This window comes from Cibotium barometz, chromosome 41 (genome assembly GCF_041138505.1).
Source record: "Cibotium barometz isolate CiBa-2024 chromosome 41, ASM4113850v1, whole genome shotgun sequence".
Taxonomy (NCBI): Eukaryota; Viridiplantae; Streptophyta; class Polypodiopsida; order Cyatheales; family Cibotiaceae; genus Cibotium; species Cibotium barometz.
The window spans coordinates 21,589,609-21,601,619 of NC_141086.1; the positions used below are offsets into that span (position 1 = coordinate 21,589,609).

Sequence of the window (12,011 nt, forward strand, 5' to 3'; positions counted from 1 at the left end):
CAACATGAGATATTTTGGGAAACCGTTTTTGCAATCTTATCAGTTTTTTAGAAGCTCCTTACGGCAATCTGTTTATGATGCTTGCCACCAACGAGATCTTCATCAGTCATGCCTGGAAATAGTTTCTCTTTGCTTCTGATTTCCCGTTGAGGCTCTCCGTTTTGGAGACTCTCATGTAAATTTCATTGATAATATACTGTTCATGGATTTACCAAAAAAAAGTGTGTGTGTGTGTGTGTGTATTACATACCTACGTATGTACATACATACATACATATATGCATGCATACATACATACATACATACATGCACACATATATATCACACACAAACACACACTTTTTGTGAAACCACTGCTTCATTAAGGAGTGTATGGTACATTCATAGCTGTCCCAGTTGGGACAGCTATTTTATGTGTGTGTATTTCACACACATAAAATACATATCCACTACACACACATATGCATGCATGTATCTATCTGTGTGTGTGTGTGTGTGTGTGTGTTGGGGGGGGGGGGGGGGGTGGGGGGGTGGGGGTGGGGAGGGGGGGTTGTACCCGCACATACACATATATATATTGTGAAGTGGTAGATTCAACATGATAGAAAATATCTGGATTATGACCTGTTCCAGAAAGTGCAAGGATAAGTTGATGTATTTAGCCTCCTTCAAGATCTGTGTTCGCAAACATAAAACCCATTTTAAACCCTTAAGAAAACCAGATTTCATGATATTAACTGGTGGCAATTCCTATTCCATGAAAACAATCAAGCAAGACATGACATGATTAAAAGAGGAAAAAGAGCACATTACAATACCTGGCCATCAACACCTGTCTTGCTCACACGTTCTGATCCTGCAAGATCCACTAGATGCAGCTTAGACTTGCGAACGGTATCCTCACCTGCTCTTCGAGCTTCAACATTTGCTGTGAATATGCAATGGGATCTACTACTGGCCATGTTCATTGGTGTGGAGCTGATCATTCTATTTGTGTCACCCACAAACAGCAAGTTTTAAGGCCTCTTCTTCATTCCTGCAAGATCAGAAATTCACATGTTTAAGCAACCACTAGCATTATAAGACATACAAATGGATAGCAAGTGTGAGATACAAGAGTCTAAGAAGAAAGCATGATAACATATGAAATCCAAGAAATTTGAGACAGAAAGCTGATTCTCAGATGTACAGATCAGATAAGCTTAATCATGAATCTTAAAAATGGAAGCCTTTGCAAATTTTTCAAACACATAACAGACAAGAAGATGATCATGATTAAGTTGACTTGTCTTTTTAAACGATTTACTGTTTTAGGATTGGTGGATACCCATTTTTACTCCCCCCCCCCACCCCCCACCCCCCCTCTTCAAAAAAAAAGGGGAAAAACAATAGGCAAGCTAAGAGATTAACAGATAAAATGTTTGCATATATAATTACCACACTTCAATGTCAACTCATCTAAGCTAGAAAAAGGAGAGAAGAAATAAAGGAAAGTGAGGAAGCAAAAGGAGGATGGCAAAAGAAGAAAGGAGATGGAAGGGGCTAGAGGTCATTACTACCTTGTTTGGTCAATCTAAACCCTAGGGCTAGACTCCAAAGCCCACCATCAAGCCATACATAGTTTATGCACTCCTTGTAGCTATGGAAAACCCTAGGTAAATATGTAGCACAGATGCATGGAAGTATACACTGTATACACACAAAAATAAGTTGCAAGTCTGCACTATGCTAGGCCACTCGTAATGCAAGGATATAACAATGAAGGAGAATGATTTTCCATTGAAAAACAATAAAGGAAAGGATAATCAAGTAGACATGCCAAGAAAACTGACCTACGTTGCAAGGTGTGAAGACAAATTCCGTAAGTGAATAACATTCTCATCATCTTCAAGTAGAAGAACCTGCACCCACACAATGGTATTAAATATACTTGATATTTAACCATAAAGGATAGGATTAAGAAATACCTTTATATACAAAAACAATGTACCACAAATGTTAATGCTTGAGACAAGTTATTATGTTTATACTCGAGCACTAAAAATAAGAGTTATACCAATAATAAGACTCAAAATGAAGGAAAGGAACATATGGATGTGGGTGGCAAGTAGTGTAGTGTGACAAGTGTCGATGTAGAGAAGATTAGTGGGGATTCTTTGGTGAAGTAGCAAAACAAATGATGATCAACATAAAGTGCCAAGCCCTAGATGTGATGCAAGTATTAACATAGTTTTTTGATAGAACTCTTAAAGATAGTTTTTTGATAGAACTCTTAAAGATGAACAAAGGCAATGCAACGTCACCGCTAATATGACAAGTCACAAAGTGAACACGTTTATCAGGTGTCAAATAAAAGTTCTTCATATAAACATGTTCAGATTCCGTTGGCTTTTTAATGATAAGACTCAATAAACAATAAACCTCCATAAGTCATTGTTTCTTTTTTTTTAGTAGACTATTCTTAAGTGCTAAAAAAACAATGCAAACAAGTTCTTCCTTTCGTAGAGGATATTCTTTAAATCTACTTGTGACGAAACTAAGTAGGGTTGTTGTGGTTCCAAACCATGCTAATGCCAAAGTTTGTAGAAAGGTCCCATCTCCCCAAACAAGGATGAAAGGAGACTTCTATTAAGTATGAATAGACCATACAAAATCACGGCTAGAAGTGGGAACAGAAAAAGACCTCATCCCAAGATGTAGGGTGATCTCAACCAATATGGGGCACAAAGGTGCCAAGAGAGTCCTATGTAGATCCCTTGATCCCACACCCTCATGAAAACAGTGCGCTTTGCTTGCGCAAATCTGGCTGGTCCCTCTATAAGAGCCCATGTGGCCATAATAGTGTGAGTAATTTTTTTATTTTTTTATTTTTTTCAAAAAGAGACTTCTCGTGCTCTTTCTGCAAGGCAGCCAATCGACGTCTAATAGCCCTTTCTAAATCCAAGGCCTCTTGCCTCTTAGACAAGGCACATGTGTGATAAAAGTCACTAATATCACAAAGAGTAGAGGCCAGGCTTTGAGAGGCCTGTAAGAAATCATGAGATTTCCAAATATCAAGCATACGACGCAATAGCTCTGCATCTGAAAACAAATGATCAGGGATGCGTACATGGGGTGCTGATCCATGGCAATTCAGATCTCTAATACATAAATCCACTGGGCAATGATCCCATTTAGAGGTGCCTCTAGCAATAAAAGTATGCCCACCTCTGTCAAGCACCCAATCATCCACATAAAATCTGTCTAACCGTGCATAGATACATCATGTATCTCTTCTCCTGTTAGACCATAATATCTCCCCATATGGTACAAATTCACTGAGTGTCATATATCTAAATGCCCTGAATAGTGTCTATGCATCTCGCCCTCCAAATATGCCATGTTGTGATACAAGAAATGAGCACCCAAGTAGTATCAATCCTCTGCAAAGGTGGCCTATACTGTGTATGAGGAATATCCAATAACATGCATCGTTGAGCCATACCTCTACATATCATCATGGCGGTGTCGAGATCCCTTCCAAATATTTGTGGACTAGACTGAGTGAGCCAAGCAATAACAAGTAGCATAAATGGTCCCTCCTCAATATACACGGAAGCAAGCTATAGAGCTTAAAATTCTCTGAGCAGCTCTACACCCCCATATGCAATGTTGCACTGTCTCAAGAGTTACCGAGCATCTAGGCAAGCACAGTCTCCTGCAAAAATAGCCCTCCACAGATTAATGGGAAGGCCAACATGTAAGAATAACCAAAATAAGTGGGAGATCTGGCTGCTCCTATTTGAGTGCCAAAGTTTGTGCCAAATCTCTTTTGCATCAATGTGGTGATGTCATAGCTCTCGACGTTGCAGCCTGAGTGTAGGAGTCCTTTGAATGTGTCCAAGTAGGAGCCTGGCATTACAAATAGTGTAGCTAAAAAGGGCCCAACTCTTTTGCATCAATCCACTCCTACTCACCAAGATCCCAATGAAGATATTTGATAGGACATCCACCACACAAACATAAGCACCCAGACCCATGGGTCACAATATCAGGCGGAGGGTCAACATGCCACTGCTTGCTGAGTGACTAACTACTCTCACGGGATGAAAGGCAGTGCCAAGAATAATCTCCCGCGTGTCACATTTCAACAATATCCATCTTGGCTCCATATCCTCATCGTGATCCAGCAAGGCTAACACCTACAATGGCACAAGTGTCCTGGAGAAAACTCCCAACCACCTAGAATGATGCAATTCTAAAAGAGCCTTGGATCTCGCCCCAAGAGCACATGCCCATACGGCTCATAAAGATGAAAAGTGGAAGTTATTAGACCCTCAATGGCCTAAACACATGTTGACTTGCAAACCTGACTCCCAATCTCCAAATACAGCTGCATGAAGTGACTTTGGAGTCTCAACTAAAGAGATTATCTAAGCCATATCATTGTCGGCATGTAAAGCAAACTCATAAGAAGTGTTCAAGTCAAGAGCTTACCTTGCCTTTGCGGAAACAAGTGTCCTTGGGAGATTTGCCTATAAGCCGCAAAAAGCAACTTCTCCGTTGTGGGTGTGCTAGCCCCTCATATCCGCATCCTCACTCCGTTGTCACGCCAAAGAGCTTCCATAGCCATGGATGTCACATGCACTCTGCACTCAGTGCATGGTGACAAGATGGCTCATCATTAGAATTGCAACAGTTGTACAGTTTTAGAACCCAATAGGATGATAATTGTCGCATGTCGTGACCCCATTGTACATCCTCGGTCCAAGATAAGTCAGGCACGAGCTACAGGTTATTCCTCATCCTTAGCGGGTCAGTCAGTCAGTCAAGTCCCTTAACCCACTTGGAGAGAATCATTCATGCATGTAGAGTCAGTAGAAGCCTTAGGGTTTGCCTCAGAAAGCACTCTGCATCCTGCATAATATGCATTCATATGCCTGTGCATCATTTAGAACATCTCAGAAGCCTTAGGGAATTTACTAGGATTTATCTGGTATTTTTTCCTTATTTAATAGTATTTATTTAGCATTATTTGCATTATTGGGCATTTATAAATATAAACTTTATTAAATGACCAACCTCCAGTTAGTATAAATAGGCTTGCATAGGGCTTAGTTTCTCATTCAGTCTTCATTGTGCTAAGAGCTCTCCTCCTCAACCCTAGGAGTATCCTTGCCTTCAGCCCTAGACTAATCCAGCCCTTGGAGCTCATAAGCTTGCTTCTCCAGCCCCTTGAGAATCCCTTGCTTCAGTCAGCCCTAGGCGCCTGCCATCAGCATCAAATTAGCATGCATTCAGCATCACTTCAGGCCTTGATTTAGCATACAGATCAGCCCCAGTTCAAGGCCAGGTTTCAGCTAGCAGACCTGCGTTTCTGACCAGCCGTACAGCAGCATGCCTGCGTTTCTGTCCAGCAGCCTCAAAACACCTGCGTTTCTGTCCAGCAGCCTCAGAACACCTGCGTTTTCAGTCCAGCAGCTTCCCTACAGGACTGCGTTTCTGTCCCCAGCAGTTTCCAGCCCTGAATCAACAGTCTGCAGCAGTGTCCAGCCTTCTGTGCATCATCCATACATGCAGCAGTCATCTAGTGAAGGTAACACAGCATTCATAAGTGTTTTCAGCATTCTAACATAGTGTAGAACAGTCCACCTTCTTCTATTCTCAGCCTCAGGTGTGCAGCCCTTCCTCATGCCCTTGGGAAGAGTGCATAGGCTCGAGATGAGGTCATCGAGGTGTTTCTACAGCCGTGTACAGATCAGCCACTCTCCGATCCTCCGAGATCTTGCGTTTGGCTTATCTACAGTCCACAGTCATTCTCTCTAAAGAAATAAAGCAAATACTATCTCATTATCGGGATAGGGGGCCCTTCAGTGGGTAATTCGGGACCCAATCTGGTGTACAGTTCTCATATCTCTCTCTCATCTCTCTTTAAAGTTTGAAGTATTAAAGTGGATTGCTAAACTCACGAAACTCAGGATACAGAAGACGGTGTGAGCATTTGTGTGACAGGATCTTCGAATACAAAGACTTCCGCTGCATATCACATTGGTATCAGATTCAGATTGTCCACACACACCGTATCCTAGCGTGGGGGCATCCTTGGATGGTTAGATTGCGTTCCGGCATGACCACCAACTTCAGCATCATGTCTACAGGAGAGAGTACTCATCAGCCGGAAGACGTCTCCCCCGAAGGAGACCTCGTTCTTCCGCCTACAGCAAACACCATAGCTCTTCTTAGAGCTCAGAACCCGCTGCTCATGGAGTGTCTCCAACTCTTGGAGGCAGCAGCAGCAGCACGTCCTTCTACACCTCCAGCAGCACCCGACTACATCTCCCTCTTCTTTCAGATGGAACAACGAAGGAGAGAGGACGAGGCCCGAAGGAAAAGAGAAAAAGAAGAAAGACGGGACTATGAGGTAGCCCAACGCAGGATCGACGAAGACCGGCGTCAAGCTGAACTCGCCGCTCGGGAACACCAACGTGAGCTTGATCGAGAACGTATGTTACTCGAACACCAAGGGGAAAAGGAGGCCATATACTTGAGGTATCAGCAGCTCTCCTCAGTCTCCCTAGTCATAGGTGTCACTAGCCAGCAGCCCGCAACAGCATCAACCACCATCATTCGCAGTCAACCAAATTTCAGTAAGTATGATGGTAAGTGTGATCATTCATCAGTTAATCAATTTATTCATCAGTTTAATGCTCATTTTCCATTAGCTAGGATCACAGACCCACAAGACAAAGTCCACTTAGCAGCTCCCCATCTCACTGGTGAGGCAGTCACTTGGTGGCAGCATTGGTCTAGTATTCATACAGACCAGGCCACAGGTGTCACAGCCTTTGACTGGGACATCTTTGTCCATGACCTGAAGACCAGATTTCTCCCGCCCCAGTACATGACCGGTCTGAAAGACGAGTTCTATGGACTCGGACAGAACGGATCCCCAGTGCTTCAGTTTTCCGGTAAGGTTATTACTTTAGCACAGCAGCTAGGGTTATCTAAGCAGGCCAAGATGGAGCAATTCATTCATGGATTGGACTCTAACATTCGGTTCACAGTTCGTAACTTTGAACTAAGTACATATGACCGGGCTCTGACTCTCGCTCAGAATGAAGAAATGAAGATGAACGGAGGCAAGCCCAAGCAGTCATCTCAGTCCAGTACCAAACCCCAACAGGGGAAGGGTAATTCGTCTTCTAAAGACACTAAGACAGACAACAATCCTAGCTCTAGTTCAGGGAGTAAGGAATCCAAGCCTAAGAAGACCCCTGAGGAAAAGGCTCAAGCAGGCATCACTGGAGGCTATCTTCCTCCAGAAGAGCAAAGACAGTATCAGTCAGAAAACAGATGTTTTTTCTGTCATACCATTGGGCATGGTAAGAAGGATTGTCCAAAAAGACAAGCGGAGCAAGCCTCCAAAGAGCCTTCTGCCACACTTGCCGCAGTATCCCCCGCTCCTCCAGACCTACCTACTACCACCAATGCGGTTCAGATCTTACCCTCTATGCATTCCATGCCATCCGTGGTACTTGATGCTAAGCAGGAGGGTGAGGCAACAACCACAAATGACTCTGCCAAGGGCCGACAGTTCATAATCCTTTTTGACATGGGCAGTTCTGAGGACGCCATCTCTCTCAGAAGGCACAACAGTTTTCTTTTCAAGTTCAAAAGGCCTCATTCCAGCGAGATTTCATTGTCTCTCCTCTTTTGGGATGTGACATAATCTTAGGAATCCAGTGGTTTCGTCAGTATGTACCTATTCCCAATTGGGGGCAGGACACCTTTATTATCTCTAAAGGTTTTCCTGAGCCTGTCATGATTCGTGGGGATAGAAGCATTCTTGGCGTTCCTATGATTTCTCATCTCCAAGCCCGACGAGCTATATGCAAGGGAGCAGCAGGAGCATTAATTTATGCTCATCTCATCAATAACCGCTGTCTCATCATCTTCAGTCCCTCAGTTAGCAAATCTCCTTTCTCATTCAAACATTTTTAAGGATGATCTCCTACCCAGTATCCCACAGTTAGCAGAACCTCCTAGCAAGTTTCCCTCTCGTCTTTCCAAGACTTTCAAGGGCAAGCTAGAACAGCAGTCAGTTCTCAAACATTTGAAACATAATCCTTATGGACACATTTTCACAGTCACCACAGACCACCAAGCACCTAAGTGGCTCCCGACGATGCCAAGTGCCCAGTGGAGTGCTCAGCACACTAGACAAGGTCAACTCTTCCAACAAGTTGGAGGAATGATCAAGTACATCCCTGGTCAACATAACCCAGTAGAGCAGATGTTCTTAGTAGAAAGACCAGCATTCCGACTAGTCAGGAGTCTACCATTCTCAACATCTTTGGAAAAGACTTAGAAGATCAGTATGTCGATTCCGCAGAGTTTGGTACTCAACCCAGTTTGGCCCTCAATTTTGAGCCTGGCCATCATTCAGTTCACAGACAGGCATGTAAGTTTAGACGAGATATCCACTTCAAGGAAGGGGATTGGGTCTCTCAGTGCATCATGAAACAAAGATTGAAACAAGTGAGCAAACATTGTCCCAAGCTTTCATTCCATAGTTTTGGCCCTTTTCCAATAGTCAAAAAGTTAAGTGATGTCTCCATGAAGTTAAAGTTGCGTGCCAGTTGGACAATGCATGATGTTTTCCATGTTTCTTGGCTAAAACCATATGTTGGTCCAGAAGTGTTTGATGTTTCAGATGAACAGCAGCCAGACGTGGTAGACGAGGCAGAAGTGATTGAGCCTGAGCAGATCCTTCTTCATCGATGGAAGCATGGTTCCGGTCGACGGATTCGTCAGTTCTATACGAAATTCCGAGATCGAGGCACCCACGAAGCGGTATGGCTCGACGAGGAGTTCTTCCAGGAGTACCCCCAGTTATTGGCGGACTACTTGGAAGCCATGAACCTGCCGCCAAGCTAATCAGGAGGGCATGTCACATGCACTCCACACTCAGTGCATGGTGACAAGATGGCTCATCATCAGAAGTGCAACAGTTGTACAGTTTTAGAACCCAATAGGATGATCATTGTCGTACGCCGTGACCCCATTGTACATCCTCAGTCCAGGATTAGTCAGACACGAGCTACATAGGTCATTCCTCAGCCTTAGCGGGTCAGTCAGTCAGTCAAGTCCCTTAACCCGCTTGGAGAGAATCATTCATGCATGTAGAGTCAGTAGAAGCCTTAGGGTTTGCCTCAGAAAGCACTCTGCATCCTGCATAATATGCATTCATATGCCTGTGCATCATTTAGAACATCTCAGAAGCCTTAGGGAATTTGCTAGGATTTATCTGGTATTTTTTCCATATTTAATAGTATTTATTTAGCATTATTTGCATTATTGGGCATTTATAAATATAAACTTTATTAAATGACCAACCTCCAGTTAGTATAAATAGGCTTGCATAGGGCTTAGTTTCTCATTCAGTCTTCATTGTGCTAAGAGCTCTCCTCCTCAGCCCTAGGAGTATCCTTGCCTTCAGCCCTAGACTAATCCAGCCCTTCGAGCTCATAAGCTTGCTTCTCCAGTCCCTTGAGAACCCCTTGCTTCAGTCAGCCCTAGGCGCCTGCCATCAGCATCAAATCAGCCTGTATTCAGCATCACTTCAGGCCTTGATTCAGCATACAGATCAGCCCCAGTTCAAGGCCAGGTTTCCGCCAGCAGACCTGCGTTTCTGACCAGCCGTACAGCAGCATACCTGCGTTTCTGTCCAGCAGCCTCAGAAGACCTGCGTTTTTGTCCAGCAGCCTCAGAACACCTGCGTTTTCAGTCCAGCAGCTTCCCTACAGGGCTGCGTTTCTGTCCACAGCAGTTTCCAGCCCTGAATCAACAGTTTGCAGCAGTGTCCAGCCTTCTGTGCATCATCCATACATGCAGCAGTCATCTGGTGAAGGTAACACAGCATTCATAAGTGTTTTCAGCATTCTAACATAGTGTAGAACAGTCCACCTTCTTCTATTCTCAGCCTCAGGTGTGCAGCCCTTCCTCATGCCCTTGGGAAGAGTGCATAGGCTCGAGATGAGGTCATCAAGGTGTTTCTACAGCCGTGTACAGATCAGCCACTCTCCGATCCTCCGAGATCTTGCGTTTGGCTTATCTACAGTCCACAGTCATTCTCTCTAAAGAAATAAAGCAAATACTATCTCGTTATCGGGATAGGGGGCCCTTCAGTGGGTAATTCGGGACCCAATCTGGTGTACAGTTCTCATCTCTCTCTCTCATCTCTCTTTAAAGTTTGAAGTATTAAAGTGGATTGCTAAACTCACGAAACTCAGGATACAGAAGACGGTGTGAGCATTTGTGTGACAGAATCTTCCAACACAAAGACTTCCGCTGCATATCACAATGGATGGGTGTGGAGGAAGAGCTCTATCTGCCTAGATGGAGGCAAGAAGGTTCCTACTTTTTTTAGTAAAAAGATAAGAAGGTTCCTACATAGCCATGGGTGTGGAGGAAGAGTTCTATCCACCTAGACAGAGGCAAGAAGGTTCCTACACTATGAGTAAATCTCACAAGAGGTGAATAGAAGGGAAGCTCATGAGAGAGAGATCCTACAACCAACCCTATCTTTGCATGATTCCATCAGCCTATGCAAAGGTTCATCAAAACACAAGCAAGCAAGAGACTAGACATAAGAGGGAGCGCTTGCAAGTATTCTATTGCAAGGGGAATGATTGTGTGTTGCATAATGTCAAAATTACCGTATATACAAATGGCTAGTGTTCACGCTTGGCCAACCATAGCTTAAAAATGGCCCATGGCCACTATTTCTAGCCTTAAGCAAGTATATACACGAAATATATCACTTTCTCATTTGGCGTTAAGCACAAGGTATGGTTGCTTCATATATTCCAGCGCCGTCTAACAAAAGACATGCTTCCGTTACATACAGATAACATGGCTATAGTAGGACGGGTGAGCAAATGAAAGAGCCTCAACAAAAGTGGGATCAGAAGGACCATGAATAATAGAGGACATAAGAGCATAGTTAACAAACATGTTGCACTCATGAATTTGTTTCCCTCTAACTCTGGAAGATCACCTAAGAGAACCAAGCTGAGGAGCAGAAGGAAGCTCTCATAACCCAGAATTACGAACCGTCTAAAAATACCATCCACGCACTAGTCTGCTCAAGCTCGCTGGAGGAGGAGCAAAGATATCATCATCATCTAACTAAGAATCCACAACTCGAGGTGAAACAGAAGCAGAGGGGGAGGAGAACGAGGAGGCCGAGAAGGAGGCGGAGGAGGAAGAAACTCACCACCCCCTCAGAAGATGCGGGAGTCTCGTTGAACACCACATCACAGCTCACAACAACTTTGTCGGCCTGCTGATCATACAGACGATGTGTCTTGGACACATAACTATATCCGAGAAAAGTCATATGCTGAGACTTCGAGTCCAACTTGGAGCGATGCTGCTTAGGCACATGTACATACGCCGAACAACCAAATACCCGCAAATGAACAACAAAGAGCTTTTCACCATGGAAAGCCTCATATGGAGTTTTATCTGGAAGAGCAGTATAATAGGAGACCTGTTCTGAATATAAACAGCAATATATAGTACTAGAAAGTCTAGATTTCAGTCTAGCATAGCTCTAGGGTGTCTGGGATGCATGTAGAAGCCTAGGTTTAGGGTTTGGGGCTGATTATAGCAAAAACATAGCAAGTGTTTTTTCATGGAAACCATGGAGGATATTTTGGCTTTGATGAAAAGGCAAAGTGAAGCTAATTGGGCAAGGTTCCAATGGGCATCCCAGGAAAGCACAAAGATTTACTGGCAAGCGTGTAAAGACCTAGATCGCCAAAGGGAACAACATGAAGAAGAAGCAAGGCAAAGAAGGGAACAACGTGAAAAAGAAGAAGGCAAAGAAGAAAAGACGACAAAATTCCATTAATACACAGTGGAGGACCATAGCATTCATAGTCTAGATCTACACTGGATCTATGACAATCATTGTAATTACTCATTCATTGAGTAATATAGGTTAGGTAAAGAGTTTCTCTCTTCTC

The 12,011-nt window shown here is 43.7% G+C and overlaps 1 protein-coding gene across 1 annotated transcript in view; it reads right to left on the bottom strand.

Moving 5' to 3' along the window:
- The window catches only part of LOC147614774 (uncharacterized), a 135,549-nt gene that overhangs the window by 102,760 nt on the left and 20,778 nt on the right, over positions 1-12,011 (bottom strand). The window contains 4 exon segments of the mRNA XM_086780120.1: positions 625-675; positions 819-1,016; positions 1,018-1,036; positions 1,837-1,901. Of these exon segments, the coding sequence (XP_086636246.1) occupies positions 625-675; positions 819-1,016; positions 1,018-1,036; positions 1,837-1,901 (333 nt within the window).